The sequence below is a fragment of the Ursus arctos genome, unplaced genomic scaffold (assembly GCF_023065955.2).
Source record: "Ursus arctos isolate Adak ecotype North America unplaced genomic scaffold, UrsArc2.0 scaffold_12, whole genome shotgun sequence".
NCBI classification, from domain to species: Eukaryota; Metazoa; Chordata; class Mammalia; order Carnivora; family Ursidae; genus Ursus; species Ursus arctos.
Window position 1 is genome coordinate 53,531,762 of NW_026622786.1, and position 19,641 is coordinate 53,551,402.

Sequence of the window (19,641 nt, forward strand, 5' to 3'; positions counted from 1 at the left end):
TTTAACAACTAGATCCAAGGTCAGGCATCTATCTATCTATGTCTCTATACAGATATACAGATTTATGTTTATACATATTTATGATGTTTGTGGGAAGAGATACATGTATAGGTAGGTGGGCCTCAAAACAAGCCTCTTCAAAGGTGAGACAAAAATATTAAAAAAGAGAAATAGAAGTGATCAATAATATTGAATATAGCCTAGAGGTCCAGTAAGATAAGGTAGCAATTAAATTTTGGCAATATGGAAGTCTTTGGTGATCCTAGTGCATTTTATTATTTTTTAAAAGATTTTATTTGTTTATTTGACAGAGAGAGCGAGAGAGCACAAGCAGGGGGAATAGTAGAGGGAGAGGGAGAAGCAGGCTCCATGCTGAGCTGGGAGCCCAATGCAGGGCTCCATCCCAGAACCCTGGGATCATGACCTGAGCCAAAGGCAGATGCTTAACCATCTGAGCCACCCAGGTGCCCAATCCTAGTGAATTTTAATCAAGTAATATAAGCAGAAGACAGATTTTATTGTTCAGTGGAATGCAAATGGGAAGTGAACCTAAGAAATAAAGATAGATTTTATCAATAAACATAACTGAGAAAATATTAATAATATAGTGTTTGGTTTTGTTTTTTAAAGATTTTATTTTTAATCTCTACACCCAGCATGGGGCTCAAACTTACAACCCTGAGATCAAGAGTCCCATGCTCCACCAACTGAGCCAGCCAGGTGCCCCTGAAAAATATAGTGCTGAGGCAAGTAGAAATATAGGGTCAAAGGTGGAGATATATTTTAAAATAGGAGAGACCCAAGTAGATTTGCAGGTTGAGGCAGTGCAGCAAAAAGAGAGGAAGAAAATAAAGATATGAGACTATGAGAGGATAAGGTCAAAGAGGAACAGAACATGTTTTCTGGGGGAAAACAGAAGAGGAACGTTGGTGGATGGATGACATCTCTTCCCTTGAATATGGAGGAAACATGACACTAAACTAGGCAGATGTAGACATCTGTAAAGATCCCTCTCTTTGGTTAATGTCCAGCCTCTGATGCTCCTGAGTGCTCCCCTCCAATCCCAGCGTCTTCCTGACTCATATCCTATCCCTGTCTGTAAAAACTTGCATCCCATAGCCTAACAACTGTGGGGGTAATACCAATGACAGAAGTGCTGTAATGAATATCCCTAATTCAGTTCACTTACCTTCAAACAATGAAGTAGAGGCTCAACAAATTCAAAGAAACATATTCACTGATTTGTACTTATATTTCTAACTTGTACTTGATGTGAGAGCATGAGACCAACTTGAAAAAAATGGAATCCAAGTTCCAAAGTTGCCTCATGAAACCAGGCTGTGGTTGAGGCTGCTCATTTTTAAAACCTGGAGCATCAGGCTGACTCTTCTAAAACGTCTGTATCAAGAGTGTTGGTCCAGGCGACCAGGTCTTCCACTTCTTCTTCCCATGACTCATTCACCTTATCACCATCTGGTAAAGTTATACTCCTCCGTCTCTCCTTTGTTCTATCAGTCTTCATGACAATATTCATTTCAGTCTGTGAGTCAGCAAAATTTTGAACTGTAAGAGGAAACATAAAAAAATTAATAGACATGGCAGGGAACACAATGAGAAGAGATGTGTTCCTGCATTTGTGGTATAGTGCTTAAGATCGTGTAGTGAATGCAAGCAACCTTTTAAAACTCTCTAAATTTTACACTTTGCAATTAATTTGTCATAAATCATTCTTTCCATTCTGGTCAATCTTTTTAATGCTTTGTTAGTTCCTTCATTTAACGTGTATTTACTGAGTCCCCACCAAGCACCGGTAGGCATGGAAGGGAAACAGTGTCTGTGAGTGCTTCAGTAGCACAAGGGTAGAATTGTGTCGAAGTGCAAACAGGTGGATTTTGACAGAGGAGGGGCAGTTTGCTGAACAGACAAGGGCAAAGAAGGAAGGTATGAGCACTCTAGACTGAGAACACAGCACATGCCGAGGCACAAAGGTATAAGAGTACTTGACAGGTTTGGAGGGAATCAGAGTAATCAACATTTATGCTGATCCAGCTGCTGAGCTAAGCAGTCTATATGGATAATATTATTTAACTTAGATATGACCCTTGTGACAGGTAGGTATTACCATCCTTATGTTACAGATGAGGAAATTGAGACTGAGTGACCTACAGTAACTTGTCTAAGGACACCCACCTAATAAGAATTGATTGCAGGTCCATCAGATCACAAATGCCTCCCTGGGTTACAGTGGAGAGTTTGGAGGGGCTGGCTATTTAGGCTGAGGCCAGATTAGGAAAGCCTCCTATATCATGCAAAGAAGATTCATCTTTTTCTATAGGTCTTGTAAACAGGGAAATAAACTAATTACATTTAGAGGAAGAATATAAATACAGTATCTATATTGCTCAATATTTCTACCCAGCACAGGGAACTTGTTTTCTAGGAATGTTTAACCCTAATCATGCTACAGTTGCCACCTAATTCATTGCCTAGTAAGGGATACAGGACAAATTCTGTTGTCTCATATGTTCATTTCCCTAATTACATATCAAATAAACCTTGTAATATTCATTGCCTTCTAATTGTGCTATGGACAAGGGTTATGAGTGGATTGTTCTCTTAGTCTCTTTGTTTTATAGAAAGACTTGTAGAGAGCTAGGAGTTTAGACAACTGCCCTTATCCTAGGAGAATCTAGAGGTCTCTAATAATTGAGGTTTTAGTTTTGTACTTTAATATTAATCTCTAGCTTTCATTGGTTTAAATGTAAATTCTGTCTTTCCTTTGAGAAAACTTACTTTATTTTCTAGGAACACACCACTGATCGACTAACTACAGTTCTTTCTAATCATGTTTGGGCTGTTCTGAATTTACATGTTTGGGGTTTGAGAGATTCAGAGCCCAATTCAAGCCAGTTTAAAAAATAGGCAAATGTCTTATCTCACAGAAGAGGAAAGTCAGTGGTAGGGCAGGATTGAATGATTCAGTGGCTCAACAATACCACGAGGGCCCAGTTCTTTCCACTGCTCTGCTTTCCCATCTCTGGTGTTGTTTTGGTCTTCAGACTCACAGCAAGAGAGCTATAGCCATTCTATTACTCACATCAGACATAGCAACATCCAGAGAAAAAAAGGGGTCTTTCTCTCCAGAGTCTCATTTTTAGGAGTAGGAAAACCATCTCCTGAAACCCTCAGTGTACTTCCTCTCAGGCAGAATTGTGTCACACGCTGTTCCTAAGCTAGTTCCTGGCAAGGGAAATGGGATTATCATGATGGAATGACACCAGTTGTTGGCCAGGAATGAATGTTGAGAGTCAATCACTTGGACCATTTGCCCTCTAGCTCCTGCTCTGTTAAAAACAAGAACTAACAAACAAAAACCAAAAAAACCCCACAAAACCCCAAACCATAAAAACCTCCTCAGAAGCATAAAAAGAAATTCTGGCTAGAGTAGCTGAGCATAATGTAAAACAAATATAAAAATGTTTCCTTATGACACAGAAAAAATATTAGTTTGAACTTCCTTCCTCCAGAAAAATCTTAAGTATTATAAATCCCTCCACGAAACCTTGGATTTACTAGTTGGAATCAATAATAAAGGTGGGAACTCTGTTTCTATATTAACAAAATAACTTATGAAAGCACGAACACTAATTGTGGTATACTTTGTATGCCTTTCCGGGGATGGATCCTGGAAACTCTTATATATATTTTTTAAAATATGAAATTAATTTAATTGGTAAAGTTATTAAAATTTGTTCTGACTGGTGAGCTCTGATTATTGCCACATGGTTTATTTCCGTTCATTTCCGTGTCAGTCTGGGTTCAGTTAGGAAAACAGAGGCACTATAGCTAATACAAGAATGAGGAGTTTAATATAGAAAATAGGGATTACACAGGTGTGGGGAGATGTGGGGGAGTGAAGGTCTGGAAGGCTGCAGCTGGAGAACTGGAAAAGCAGTCACTACCTACTTTAGCTTGACGTGGAAAAACCTGGAGTTCATGGGACAGAAGAAGCTGTACATATCTAGCTACCCAAAGTAGGACAAAAATTGAGAGTTCATGGAGGTATTTGTGAATCCATCATATCTGTAAAGTGAGAGTTTGTGAATAGTTGCATGAAATTACAGTCTGAGGAAACTGCCAATTTCTCAGGAATTAATGGCCTCTTCCTCCCTCCCACCTCCTAAATCTCTGATGAATTTTTCTCATTAGCCAACTATGATATGCTAACCCCCTCTACAAAAGAGGAGCACAGACTTCATTCTTTTTTCAACCGAGGCATGCTTCCCTTTCATACGCTGTATAAGTTCACTATTGTTACATAACAAGCAACCACAAAATCTCAGTGGCATACAACAAGGAGCATTTGTTCAGATCACACGTCTGCAGGTCCATCAGAGATTGGCTTATCTGGGTTGGGGATGGCTGGGAAGGTTATCCAGGGAAGCTCAGTGCTATGGCTCTCATCTTTCAGCTAGTCCAGGCATGTTCTTATGATGATAGGAGAAGTGAAAAAGAGCAAGCCAAATTGCACAAGCCATTCCCAAACTCTGGGCATACCACAACCACCAATATTCCACTGATCAAAACAAGTCACGTGGTAGAATTCAATGCCAAGAGAGTACATTTTGCCTATAGAGATGGAACAGGATAGTGACTATTTCTTTTTTTTTTTTTTTTAAGATTTATTTATTTATTTTGGGGGGGGAGAGAGAGAGTGAACATGTTGGTGGGGGGTAAAGGGAGAGAAAGAAACTCAAGCAAACTCTGTGCTGAGTGTGGAGCCTGATGCGGGGCTCAATCTCACAACCCTAGGATCATGACCTGAGTGGAAATCAAGAGTCAGATGCTTCACTGACTGAGCCCCCTAGATGCCCTATGGATAGTATTTCTGAACAATAATCTAACTTACTACAACCTCTTATGGACAGTCTCTCCTCTTAGTAGTAAGATTAAACACAAAATATAGTTTAACCCATTTTCAAAGATGACAGGCTCAGCACTGGAGATCTAATCAGTTTCTAGACATTCCTTGAAGTGTTCTCTCCTCTAGCTCACCTTTCTTACTATTCTCACTTGTCAAGGTTTATTTACCTTCTTCCAGGATCAGAGCTGCTAAAAGCACAACAACTCTACTTTACTCTAGTATTCATTCACTCATTCATTCATGAGCACTGAATAGCTAGATGAAGTGCTGTGCTGTGGCACATTGAGAGGTAAGCAGCCCCTTTCCTCAGGAGGTCATTTTTTAAGGAGAATGGCAGTAAAGAGACTTATATAACATAGCATGTGTAGAAGACAAACTCTAAGGTGATCCTCATGATCCCCACATCCCAGTGTTCACATCTTTATGTAAATTCCTACATTTTAAGTGTGGGTGGGACCTATTACCTACTTCTAATCAATAAAATATGACAGAGGTGGTGGAATCTCACTCCCATGATTATGTTATATTATATAAGGCTCCATTTTTGCCATCAGACTTGCTCTAAAGACTCTCCTTGCTGGCTAGATGAGGTAGCGGGCTATGTTGGAAAAGCCCACATGGCAACAAACTGCAGGTAGCCTCTAGGAGATAAAAGAGGTCTTCAGCACACAGCCAGAAAGAAGCTGGAGCCTCAGTCCTAAGGATAGAAGGAAGTGAATTCCATTAACAACCTTAGTGAGCTTGGAAGCAGCCCTTCCCTGTGCAAGCTTCCAGATGAGACTGCAGCCCAGCTCACAACTTGATCATAGCTTATGGGATCCCAAGCAGGGGATCCAGCTACACCATGCCTGGACTCTGGACACACAGAAACCGTGAAACAATAAATATGTGCTGTTTAAGCCATTAAGTGTGTGGTGATTTGTTACATAGAAAATAGGGAATGATTTGGAATGACAGAAGTGCTTTAATAGCTCACAGGGAAAATTTCCTAGAGAAGGTAATAACTGAGGTGAATCTCAAAGGATGAGTGGGTACTAGAAAGGAAGGGAACAAAGGGTGTTTGGAATGGGGATAAAAACAACAACAACAACAACCACACACAGCATACTTGTCAAATTTTTTTCAAATGAGAAAGGAAATAGTCATGAGCCACTAGGTCAGTGTGGTGTTTAGGGTATGACTGGGAGAGTGGGAAGAGATGTCACTGAAAAGGCAGATAGGATATTAGAGCATTAAGGACTTTGCCATGTCAAAGAGCATAAATTTTACCTTGAACAAAATGGAGGAAAAAAGGATTTTAGACTCAGAAAAACATAAGCAGATGTGAGCTGTAGAAAAAAGTCTGACAAAGCATGAACAGGAATTATTGTAATCATCAACTGAACCAAAAGATCTCTTCCACTGGTACAGATGTGGGGAGCACAAAGATTGTAGAGAGCAGAGAGTTCATGGAGGAAGCAGAGTCTGGCTGGAAAAGGCAACGTTTCTTACCAAGGCTTGCCGGTAACCTGAAATGTAGAAGCAGACACAGTGGAATAGAGAAGATCGAGGCTGCTAAGTCGGCTGAGGGACCCTGAGTGGTGCACCAAAACCGGAAGAAAGAAGAGAAGTAGAATTTGAGCCAGGGAGACGTAGTCAGAGATATGGAAACAGGGCTCTTAGAAAACCACTGAATGAAGTTTGCTGCCTGTGCCTGGCATGTGTATGCTGTTGATTTGAAGGACAGGGATAAGCAAATGTGATAATTAAGACTTTTAGTACCTTCCTGTTCACAAGAATGTTTACATACATGGAGTCACTTAGTCACAAGAATCCTGTGTGTTAGGACAGAATATTAGAAACAAGTATTTACTGACCATCTTCTATGTACTCAGTACTGGCTGAAAATGCAGAAACTGAAACTCAGAGGTTAAAAGCCTTTCTCGTAACCGCACAAGACCTGGTATCTAAACCCAAGTTCTCTGACTCCAAATGTCTTACTTTCCCTTCTATATAGCTGATTTCTATTATAAATTACCAACTTTTTTCCTGCTCAAGACCCTCCTTCAACTTATCCCAAGTATTTTTTTTAAGATTTTATTTATTTGAGAGAGAGGGAGAACAAGGGAACACAAGCAGAGGGAGTGGCAGAGGGAGAGGGAGAAGCAGGCTCCCCCTGATGTGGGGCTCGATCCCAGGACCCTGGGATCATGACCTGAGCCAAAGACAGACACTTAAGCAACTAAGCCATGCAGGCGACCCCCAAATATGTCTTTAAAAAACATTAATTTTAAAAAAGATCACAAAAACAATTCAACCAACATTATTCCTTTCTTTTCAGCCATATTGCATATATCTCTGAATCTACAGTGATCTTTAGGGATCAGTTTATTTGGTATTTTTCTTGTTTTGAATGCTTTTATACGCCTTGAAACTTAGCCTTGTTGTACATTAACCTATTAAAGGGTGGTGAGCTTCAAAGGGTAAGTAATTCATTTTTTTTCCAAGCTCCAATTCCTATTTAAGTAATTTACCGAATTTATTTTGTTAGTCAGAAAGAGAGCAAACTTAAAAGAAGAATATAAGGCCTTAAAGATTTATATTTATCTGAACTGAAAAAAATTTACATTTATTATTATGACTAGTATTTTAGTTCTAAAAACAAAGCAAAACAAATAGGCTGAATTCAATGTACTTGGAGTTGGGCAGAGATGAAGTCTTTCAGTCGGATAATTGGCTTTGGAAGGCCTTCTACTCTCTCTAGCCAGCCGAGCCATGGTAACAGCATACCTAGAATGAGAAAAAGAAGAAGTCATCTAAATTTCCAAATGAATTCTGGGAAGTGTACATTACTTTTGAGAAAGATAAGGCAAACATATCAAATCAGACAGACAAGCAGAGCAGCGGGATTTGATTGTGGTGCCATTCTGAGTGTTCGCTAGTGCGATGGTCAATGGAAATTATTCCAGTATGTTCCTAGCAGAGTAGTCATTAGAAAAACAAACAAATATGGTGTAAGATGAACACTGTAAAAGTAATAAAAGCATCAACTGGTAAGGCAAGGTGCATTTGTTTCCTAGGGCTTCCGTAACAAGTTCATTCTCTCACAGTTCCAGAGGCTGATTTTTTTTTTTTTTTAATTAGGGACTGGTGTTGCAATTTTCTTCACCTATTGAGATGATAATAGGATTCTTCTTTCTTATTCTATTTTATATTGTTTGAATTTTTCAAGTGTTAAACCAAGGTTACATTCTTGACATAAACCCCACTTGGTCATGTATAATTATCACAATGATTTATTATATTATTATTACATTTATGTTATTATATTTATACATACAGGATTCAATTAGCTAAAATCTTTGCATCAATGTATATGAGGTGTATTTATCTGTAATGGGGTTTTTATTTTCTTTCTGGTACTGTCTTCGGTTTTGTTATTGAGGTAATGCTGACTTTGTTTCTTTTTATTTTTTTAAATTCTGGTATAATTAATATACAGTGTTACATTAGTATCAGGTGTACAATATAGTGATTCAACAATTCTGTACATTACTCAGTGCTCCTTGTGATTAGTGTACTCTTAATCCCCTTCACCTGTTTCACCCATCCTCCTTCCTTCTGAGAACCATTTGTTCTCTACAGTTAAGAATCTGTTTCTCAGTTTGTCTCTTTATTTTCCTTTGTTCATTTGTTTTGTTTCTTAAATTTCACACATGACTGAAATCATATGGTACTTGTCTTTCTCTGACTGACTTCTTTTACTTACCCCTGTACTCTCTAGATCCATCCATGTTGGTTCAAGTGGCAAGGTTTCATTCTTTTTTATGGCTGAGTAATATACCACTGTATATATCTATACCACCTCTTTATCCATTTATCAGTTGATGGCTATTTGGGCTGCTTCCATAGTTGGTTACTGTAAATAATGCTACAGTAAACATATTGATGCATATATCTTTTTGAATTAGTGTTTTCCTATTCTTTGGGTAAATATGCAGTAGTGGAATTACTGGATCATAGGGTAGTTCTATTTTTAATTTTTTGAAGAACTTCCGTACTGTATTCCACAGTGGCTGCACCACTTTACATTCCCACCAATAGTGCATGAGGTTCCTTTTTCTCTCCGTCCTCATCAATACTTGTTGTTTCTTGTGTTTTTGATTACCTTAAAATCCTTGAGTACATTTTATAAGATGAATAATACCTGCTTTAAAATCCATTTCTCAGGGGCGCCGGGGTGGCTGTCAGTTAAGCATCTTCCTTCAGCTCAGGTCATGATCCCAGGGCTCTGGGATCGGACCCCTCATCGGGCTCCCTGCTCAGCGGGAAGCCTGCTTCCCCCTCTCCCACTCCACCTGCTTGTGTTTCCTCTCTTGCTGTGTCTCTCTCTGTCAAATAAATAAAATTTTTTAAAAAATAAAAATAAAATAAAATCCATTTCTCCTAATTCCATCATCTCTATTATTTGAGGATCTACTTATATTGATAGATTTTTATTTTGGTTATGGATTATATTTTCCTGCTTATTTGCATGGCTGGTCATTTTGGATGGGATTCTGGGTGTTGTAAATTTTACTTTGCTGGGGGAATTTTGTATATTATTTTAAATATGGCTGTTCATTGCTCCGGCATGCAGTTCAGTATCTCACAAACCAGTTTGATATATTCAAAGATTGTATTGAAGCTTTCTTATGGGTGTACAACAGCTTTTACTGGGGGGCTCACATAGCCCTAAGGCATGACCCTTCTGAAGTCTTTCTTCAATGTCCCCTTGAATTAAGAGGTCTTATACTCTAACTAGCAAGAACACCCACTATTTTTAGCCCTCTGCAACCATTGTGTGAGTACCAGAACAAATAAACAAACACAAAAAACAGAAACAACAAAAAACAATTAGAATCTTATTTTCCTCAGGACAAATATGATTTTGGAAAATAACGTAACTGAGGCGCCTGGTTGACTCAGTTGGTTAAGCGTCAGTCTCCTAATTTCCGCCCAGGTCGTGATCTCAGGGTCATGAGATTGAGCCTCCACATTGGGCTTCGTGCTGGGCATGGAGCCTGCTTAAGATTCTCTCTTTCCCTCTCTGTCTAATCCTCCCATCCCCCCTAAAAAACAAGCAGACATAACTTGATTTATACCTTTTATCCCTCACTGATAAGTCTTTGTCTTCAAAACACTATACAAGTATTAATCTTTTCTTTTTTTATTCAACCATTTACCTTTATATAACTGAAAACATAAACGATAAAATTTAGTGTCACTAAAGAAATACAAATTAAATGACTATAAAGGAAGATTCATAATTATTAAGTTAAAAAATAAAACTAGAAACCCAAATGCTTGTTCATCTTAAATTCTTGATAATTTTGTTGGCACTGTAAGTTGCTACCTGTTCTTGGAAAGTAGCTTTATATACATAACCAGGGTCATAAAACTTATCCCTTCCATCTAGTGATCTGACTTTTTGTAACATGTTCTAAGAGAACTTCTTGGCTTCTTTCCTGTTTCTCCCTTCAAGTGGAACACAATCTAATATGCCTCTGGGAAACCACAGCCTCCTCAGTTTCACCCCTGCTCAACTAAGGCCCAAGCTAACCTACGTATCATATTTCTGTGGCCACATTTGGGAGTGGGGGGTGGGCGGGTAGGGTGCTGAGGGGGAAAGGAAGATGGGGAGGGAAAGGAAGACAGAGAGAACCCTCAAAAGAATGTTCTATGTGGGTGCAGAACCAAAGGAACAATTCTCTTAAAAAAAAAAAAAAGCCCAATATGTGTTTTTGACTCCTATCAAAATCCCTCTTTTTGGAGAGGTGAAGGGGGAAGCAGCTTTAAGTCATGGTATTTATAATATAGAATGCCCCACCAGATTCTGTGATACAACCAGAAATCCATGGTAAAGATTGGAGGGTACATTCTGAGAGAAAAGTTGATTAAATGAATTAAATCCATAAAAGGTGGACAATGAAAAATGTGGAATTCATTAAAAAAAAAACAGCTAAAAGAACTGGGTGTGTTTATTCTGAAAGAAAAAGAGAAAACTTAAGGGGAAGTAGGAAAAAGACACAATAGCTATTTTCTGAGACTTGAAGGATAATTCCACAAAAAAGAAGAGTCTTATTTGTGTGGCTTCCAAGGACAAGTGGAGACACTTTCTTTCCTGCCACAATATCATGGCTTGAACCATGCTTTCTACCCATATCCAAAGCCATCCCTGGGTCCTCAGTGTCTGAGCTGGCGCTGGATCTAACAGGTAGAAGCGTGGGTTGTAGCATCTGGCAGGCCTGCATTTGAATTTCAGCTTGGTCACTTTCGGTGGGTGCAATCTTAGTGATTTTAACTTTTCCTGTATATCCCCTTTATAAAATGGAGATAATTTCTCATTTTCTGGATGGTTTTGCAGACAAATGTATAAAACACATAGTAAATATTCAATAAAAATCTTAAGTGAATGAAAAAATCTAGAAATGTTGAATATCATAAGGTATTAGATTTAAGCTAGAAATATGGGAGATTCCAGATATTTGAATGGTCCTTGAAGTACGGAGCTCCCTGTCTGTAAAACCATCCAAGCAGAGACTAAGTAGTTGCTTGACAGAAATTATTTTTTTTAAAGGGATTTTTTTACTTTGTCTATGTATTTTTTCCATGTCTCTATTTTAAAGCGGACATTTCCAGTGCCCATTCTACTGCTGATTCTCTCTTTAACCACAAGATGGCATGCAAGGTTCAATCTTTGGGGAATAAAATAAAGCCAGCATTCTTCCTTAAAAATGCATTAAATATATAATTATGTAAATCTATAAAAATAATGCTTAACTTCAAAAGTCCTGAAAGGACAGCACAAACATATATTATATTAATGTATTCAGCATAAATGTTTTCTATATAACTGGAGAAAAGAGACTCAAACATAGTAATCACATATTTTTGTGGGTTAAAAACACTTACAAAATCAGATACGGGAACCTAGAAATAATATATATTAATCCCTTAATTTAAAATATAGTACAACTATATCCACAGTATAGTTTATAAATATGAGTGTTTTATGAAGGAGAAAGGAGCTAATATTGTTTAATAATAGAATTTGAGATTGACCAAAAAAACCTTTTCCACAAAAGGTAGACTTGATTTGTGCTTGAAGTTGGGTAGACCATATTTTCACATTACCTGAAAAATTTAAGCTCTCAATAAGCATATATTAATAGGAAAGTAGGAAATGATTTAGTTTCAGTTTTCAAATACAAAATGTGTTCATCAATAACTTTGGTCAAGTTGGTTAAACTCATGTTTCTCTCATTAGTAAACTGTAGATACTATCCACATCGATGTTTCCAGAATTTCCGTGGAGAAACTCAGGGGTGACAATCCAGATGAAGAGGGAGGCTGGAGATTTTGTCTGGAAGGGGTGTCTGTGTATAACAAGGATGTGGTTTGCCTTGGCCTGTGGGCCGATTTGGTACGGCTTTGCAGGAAGCCGATGGGTACCTCTGTGGGGTTACACTTGGAGGTGGAATCGTCAACTCCGCAGTGTGGCCGGTATTACATTAGGAAATGAAAGAACGCCTGGCACACGGGAGGTGCTTTGCCATTTCATTCCTGTTCCTCCTGTACCCCCGATGTATAGACAAGAGCAATATTCTCCCCCGAAGCTGCAAAGAAGGTACAACTCCAGAACTGATAACTTTTATTTAGACAACTTGCTGTCTGACAAAGCTCAGGCTACTGGCACAGATATCTCCATTACCACACAAACATTCATTAGCCACAGAGTAGGACATAAACAGTTTTACAGGTGCATAAGGAAGAATATTTAAGGAACAGCTTGCACTGTTTTCTGGTTTTGAATCTTTCACTATTTCTCCAGAGAAAATAAATACAAACTACTGATTAGTCTCTAGATTCATATTCTTTCCCATGTCTTAATAGAAATAAAGCATTTGCATGAATAGTCAAGAGACAGGCAAAGCAACAGGGGAGGAAAAAAGGCCTTAGAAATGATCAAATGACCAAACCAAATGATCAATTCATGAATATTTATGAGCTGCTTATAATGACAATGGGTTCCTATTAATACTAACTAAAAACATGTGTACAACTTAAGAATTTGCATAAAATATTCATAACAGTCATTTATATTTCCAGTTTTCAATCACTCTTCTATAACTACACCCTTAGAATTCCCCAAATAGAACCATTATCTTTCTATTAGAATTGGCCTTAATACAAGTCAGCGCCTACATTTAATTTTTCTAAAAGTTAACTGCTTTCACATTTATTTCACCTATTAAGTGGGTCAACAGGGTAACTATGCACCATTTGACAAACACGACTGAGTGCCTGCTAGGTTCCGGGTACTGTGCTAAGGGCCGAGACTGGAAAGCTACAATAATGGCCTTGCCCTGGTCATTCTCCATAAACTGATGAATTTCTACACCACAGATGCCGAAACAGACAGCAACAGAGTGCTATGGAAGGAGAGCATGGGGGGACACGGAAGCCTGACTCAGGGAGCCTTTCACAAAGAGATGTTGCGCTGGATTGTCACACCATCATTGTGATGCACTTTGCTAGGCAGGAGAGAGCACAGTGGTGGAAAAGGGAAAAGAACCACATGTATGCTGGAATTAAAATAAATGTGGTCATGATAGGTGGCCTTGCCTGTGTTTTAACTGGAGAAAATGTTACAATTTTAACCTGTTTCTGACAGAGACTATATTTATTCCCTGAAAAGTTGGGAGGGGTGTGTTTTTGTTTCCTCCTCTCCTCAGAAACTAATATTTATTGAATGTTTATAAGTCAACACTATATGACTATATATCTATGATCTCAAGAGATCAAATGCAAAACAACTTTGCAAGGTAAGTCATGTTATCTCTATTTACAAGATAAGGAAACAAGCTGAGAGTGGGTAAGAATTTCTCTAAGATCTGTCTGACCCTAAAGCCCATGCTTTTTCCCTCCATGCTACCTCCAAAGAAAGGTGTTCTGTCTGAAAATGGAATTAGGGCCACAATAGGAAAAGCATGAATAATAGTGAACTTTCTGAGTACTTATTATGTACTAGATACTGTTTGAAGAGTTTTACATGTATTAATATATTAATCCTCACAATCTCCTTGAGGGGTAGGTACAGTTATTACTGCCATTTAACAGATAAGGAAACTGAGGCACAAAGAAATCTGATAACTTGCCCTTGTCCTGTGAAGGCGTTGGTAACTGGCAGAGTCAGGATTGAAATTCAAATAGTCCGGCTCCCATGTCCCTGTGCTTAAGGACTCCACATTCCACCTTTTCATCCAGACCAAAGCCTAATTCTAGACCACCAGCAAAGACCCTGCTGGGAAAGATATCCCAGGCAGAAGGCACAAAGTGGTGACGAGATCTTATGTCCTGAAATAATAGTGAGAAAAAAGAACTGAGTGTGGCTTAAGAATTGAGTCTTGATTGATGAGGAGATGGGAGGACCTTAGGAAGAGGGATATGAAGCAGGAAAGACAGGTCTTTTTCCTTAACACTATGCAGATGAAAGACTGTTAATTTGTATTTTCTGGCTTTTTTTAACAGGAAATTTCAGTGCAAACAAAGCGCTTTCAATATTAAAACAGAGAAATGCATAATGGTATTATATCGCATGCATATAGAGACCAATTACTCACTTGCAAAGATGCCCAAACATTTTCTACTTGAGTCTCTAGGAACTGACCACTTTATTATATTGTATTTTGACAGAACATGAGACTTCTAAAAATTATTTGAAAAAGAGGATTCACCATACTTTAGATTTTTGCAACATACTATTGCATATTTATGCCACAATAAAATTATTCAGCTAAATGTAATACCTTTTAAAAAAACTTTAGTGTTTTTAAATTAATTGACTCCAAGATTTAAAAGAATCAAGTATCATTTGATCTAAATATATTCTCATCAACCACCAGATGGCATAAGGTGTGAGAGTTTTATTCTGACAGGGTCAACCACGCACATGATAATTTGACCTGTAACTTCAAAATAATGTATTTGGAAAAATGTTCTAGCACTCAAACAGCTCACAATTATTTCAGCCATATGCAGAAGTGGATGGATAAGTTGAAAATGACACAGCCCTACTATTTCTAAATTTGGGGTTCTGTGAGATGCTGGCATTACATAATGAATCGATGATCAAATAAAACAAAGCCATTCTGTTAAAGGAAATAAAAAAGGAAGTCATGTCAAAGCAAAATTAACCTTATGTTCTAAGTAGCTTTCTTTAAATGAAACCTGAAACATGGCTTCAAGAAAAAAACATGCTGTACTCCTTCAAATTCTGACTTAAAAAACTTTGCTACTGCCTATAATTTATTCTGAAAGCAGAAAAGTATCGAATGCAAAAGCTTTTCTCCACTTTGGCTTGAAGGGAAGTTGTCACAGAAGTCAACTGAAAAAAGAATATCCAACCAAAAAACCCAATCTGAATTATGATGTTAAAAGGTAGGAAGGTATATTTTTTAAGAACTTCAATTTCTACACAAATTCAAAATACAGCACATTATTTTTATTAATCCCATATATCCATCTAGAAATAAACAATCACTTTGCCAACAAGCCAAAGAGCTAAAAAGTAAGGTGAATGACGTAAATGCCAAGAAAGAGGAGGGATCTTTAATTCCCCTTGTGTTGTGTAGAATATTTACTGAGTAATTTAAAATAAGCAGACTAGAATAAATAAGTACTAGAGCCTAGCCAACATCACAGAGCTGAGATGCAATGTTTGCTCTAGCATGATGAAAAAGAAAAACTGCCTTTAGGACTCAAGTGACCAAAGATAAGATTAAGTTCCCTTCAATGTGGTCTAACAGTCAATGATTTCTGAAGATACTGTAATAGTTTAATTTCATATTTACTATATACTTCCTCATCAGATGAAATCATTTGGTTCCTGAATGAAAACTCTGTGGAAGAGGAAAAAACATCTGGCACTATGAGAAGGATGAAGAGCTAATTGGTGATGTATAAACAGGGTTCTGTTTTGGTTTTTTCCTATTTTTTAAAAGAGTTTATTTATTTATTTAAAAGAGAGAGAGAGAGCACGCACACAAGCAGTTGGGGGGGCAGAGGGAGAGACAATCTTAAGCAAACTCCCCACTGAGCTTGGAGCCTCAGGTGGGGCTCCATCCCACAACCCTGAGATCATGACATGAGCTGAAATCAAGAGTTGGCAGCTTAACCAACTGAGTCACCAAGGCGCCCCTTTCCTAGTTCTAAGTCATATGTTGATATGGATAATGGGAATGGGAGTAAGAGAATTAATGCAGAGGGTATTGTGAGAGTCCTTCACTGTGCCACATGTCCATCTCTATTTTTGGCAGTCAATAGGTGAAAACTAATAAAGGGAACACTCACTATAGTGGAGTTGGGGGGCCAGAAGGTGGAGCCCTACTACCCAACATCAATTACAAGAACTGTCCGTTAGAGACTCCAACCGAAGAATCATCAACAGAAAAGAATCCTCAAAATCCTCAATCACAGATACCAACAGAGAAAGATGTACATTGCATCTTCTGTAAGAAACTGACTACTCCACAACTCAGCCAATAACGAACAGGCATCATCCTGAACACTGCTTTTCTTCAATGGACTTCCTTTCAAAACAACTGCTCCCAACTGCCTTCTCTATAAAGTGACATTCCTCTTCCTATATTTCTTGGACTTGCCCTGTGGTTTTGATGTAGCTTGCAAATCCCAAATTGCTATTCTCTGCTATCCCTGAATAAACCCATTTTGCTGGTCAAATAACTTATATCTCTAAGGTTAACAGTAACAAAGATGCTTCCCACCTGGGTTCATAGGAAAGGAAAAATGATACGTCTAATTCTTGTTCTTATGTTTAGAAAAGGGCATCCATTGTTATTTCCAAATATTTCTTCTGATGATTCAGTTAGACAGTAGAAAGTAGAGTAATAGATATTTCAAGTTAATACAATAGTACTTACTTTAAATTCCATTCTTTAGGATGTTTTAATTCAGCTTTCTTCCATTTATAATACTCTACAATAAAATTTGGATCTTCAAGCACTGAAATTAGAGTTTTGAAAAAGGAGCTGTGTATGCATTCTTTAATAATAGTTCAAAGTTTAAAATAATTTACTTTTCACTAAGTTGATATACAGCAATGATGTACACTATATACTTCAAAGTCATACTGCAGTGCTCACCTTACGAATTTCTTCCTTTTACTTGAACTTTGCAACAAGATTTTTCTTCAGTTTTCATTATAATAACACTTGTTTATATATCATTTATAGTAATGAAGGTGTTAAAATAACTCTTATAGAAACTACAGACATCACAGTTTAACAAAATTCTAATTCAGCACTATGAGTGGAAAAATAAAATCTTGGAGTTGGAAGTGACATTATAAGTCTTGATCTTCCACAAAGCAAGAATTGTCAAGGGGTGATCACCCAATCCAGCCTCTGAATGAATCCCTTGCCAATGACAGAAAACTCCCCTCTCTGTTGTTGGGAAACTGCCTGTTCCATTGCCAGACAATAAGGTCACAATGTCTTTCTTAATCTGAGTGCTGAGTTTCCACTGGTCCGAGTTTTGACCTCTGGAGCAATATCAACTAGTTTCATCCTTTCCCCGTGGGAGAGAGCCCTTCTAATATTTGAAGATAGCCCTCAGAGCAGCCTCAGTTCCCTCAACTTCATCTTAAGACATGGCTTCTAGAGACCTAATCATCCTCACCATCCCGGTGGTCAGCTTTGTTAATGTTCCTATTAAAGTTCACATCCAGAACTAGCTCAAGATCTTGATTTCTTTTGAATAGCAAAGGTGTGAGTTACTACCTCCCTTGACCTGTGTGCTACACTTCTATCAATTCATCTCAGATCTGCAGTATTTTCTGGAAATCACATTACACCACTGGCACATCTGTTTGTGGTTAATTATAAACCTTATGCCTTCAATCAAATTAACATAAAATTTGTTGAAAGCCAGATCACACACACACATATACTCTATCATCTATCTATCTATCTATCTATCTATCTATCTATCTATCTATCTACCTATCTATCTATCATCTATCTATCTATCTATCATCTCCCTGTTTCTTGTAACTGTCCTGGGTTTATAGTCTTGAACAATTTAACCAACTAGATGCTCTCTGCCAGACTTACCTTTATTTGGAGCTTCCTTCTAAACAACGATTGATTAACCTCCGCTAGCCTGATGAAATACATCATTGATAGAAACATTTAAACTGAATAGTTCTCATTTTCTTCTATTAATGTTACATAATTTTCACCAGCAATGTTCCTGGATTTGATTTTTTTTTCTTCCTCCACACACACATAAATACACATGTATACATATTCTTTTTTAAGATTTTATTTTATTTGAGAGAGCACAAGTGGGCGGGGGGAGAGAAAAGCAGACTCCCTGTTGAGCAAGGGGCCCTGGGTGGGGCTCAATCCTAGGACCCCAGGATCATGACTTGAGCCGAAGGCAGACGCTTAACCAACTGGGTGCCTGGGTGCAGGCACCCCTACATACATATTCTTATAGCCTTTATTAATATTATTTTTGTTGGTATTTAGATTTATGCTCCTCCTTTCCTTATGAAGGAAGCAAATCTGAGCTCCCTAGGGTTCTTAGTGAGGTCTCATTATTTCCTTGAGATGATTATAATACGAATATTAGTAGAGTTCTTCCTAATCATTGGGCACCTGTAAAGTAGGGAGGCAGTGGTTACCATTACAATATACACTTTACAGATGAACAAACAGAAAACTGAGTAATGTCTTCTCATTGGGACTATTCACTACCACTCAGATGAAATTTGAGGTTTCTATTAAGGATAATTCATATATTTCCTTGATTTTTTTTGAAATCAGCTTACCCACATTTTCTATTTGAATATGTACATTAGCCTCTTTATTATATGTTATGAAATCCCAAATGGCACGGTCATCCTTCCTGAATATTTCTGTTAAGTTTGTATCATTGACTCATTTTCTTCATTGCTTCTCTACTACCTGAGAGATGAAAAGTGGCACAGTAGTTGTACAAACTTTTATTTTCATGCCTCCTATTTTATCCCTATAATTTTTTCATTCACCATTCTACCATCTGACCACAAACTTCTTAAAAAGCTTATCATCATATGTATGTTGTCTCTAACACACAGCCCATCATCTAGACATGGAAGATGCTCAATGAGTGATGGTGATAGGAGGGAAATAATTCAGGGGGAGGGGGCAAGTGAGAGCAAGTAGGAGAAAAGGACCAGTAAATTCTGTCATAAGTTTTTGAAGTTGAAATTCCCCCATCATGACCATATCTTGTCTTTGTGGCAGTTTTGTGGTCTGTGGTAGAAAATCATCTTCTATTGGCTCCATTATACACTTCTTTCTTCCCTTCCTTCTAAGGATTACTGTGCATCACCTTTACTTTGTTTTTTCTATGACATCTCTCTTGTCCAACATCTGTGTAGGTTGATCTAAATTTTTTTTTCCACTGCTGGGACTGTCACATCCAAAGAAACATTATAGCATCAACTTGCCTTAGCATGTTTTATTTTCACACATATTATCTCATACTAACCATAGAGCAACTTAAAATAGAGCAGCATGCTTCTGTCAATGAGAAGAAATGAAAAATGAGGCACAGAGAGTTAAATGACTAACCTAGATTCACCTAACTGAATGTGGCAGAACCAGTACAAAGCTATGGAGTCTTTA

The 19,641-nt window shown here is 37.8% G+C and overlaps 1 protein-coding gene across 1 annotated transcript in view; it reads right to left on the reverse strand.

Annotated features, from left to right (window-relative positions):
* Nucleotides 1–954: 954 nt before the first annotated feature.
* The window catches only part of UBE2U (ubiquitin conjugating enzyme E2 U), a 60,644-nt gene continuing 41,957 nt past the window's right edge, over nucleotides 955–19,641 (reverse strand). Inside the window, exons 9-11 of the mRNA XM_057310602.1 lie at nucleotides 16,888–16,969; nucleotides 7,599–7,693; nucleotides 955–1,563 (exon numbers count right to left, since the gene is read on the reverse strand). Coding sequence (XP_057166585.1) covers nucleotides 1,376–1,563; nucleotides 7,599–7,693; nucleotides 16,888–16,969 — 365 coding nt within the window. The 3' untranslated portion in view covers nucleotides 955–1,375. The remainder of the gene's footprint in view (nucleotides 1,564–7,598; nucleotides 7,694–16,887; nucleotides 16,970–19,641) is intronic.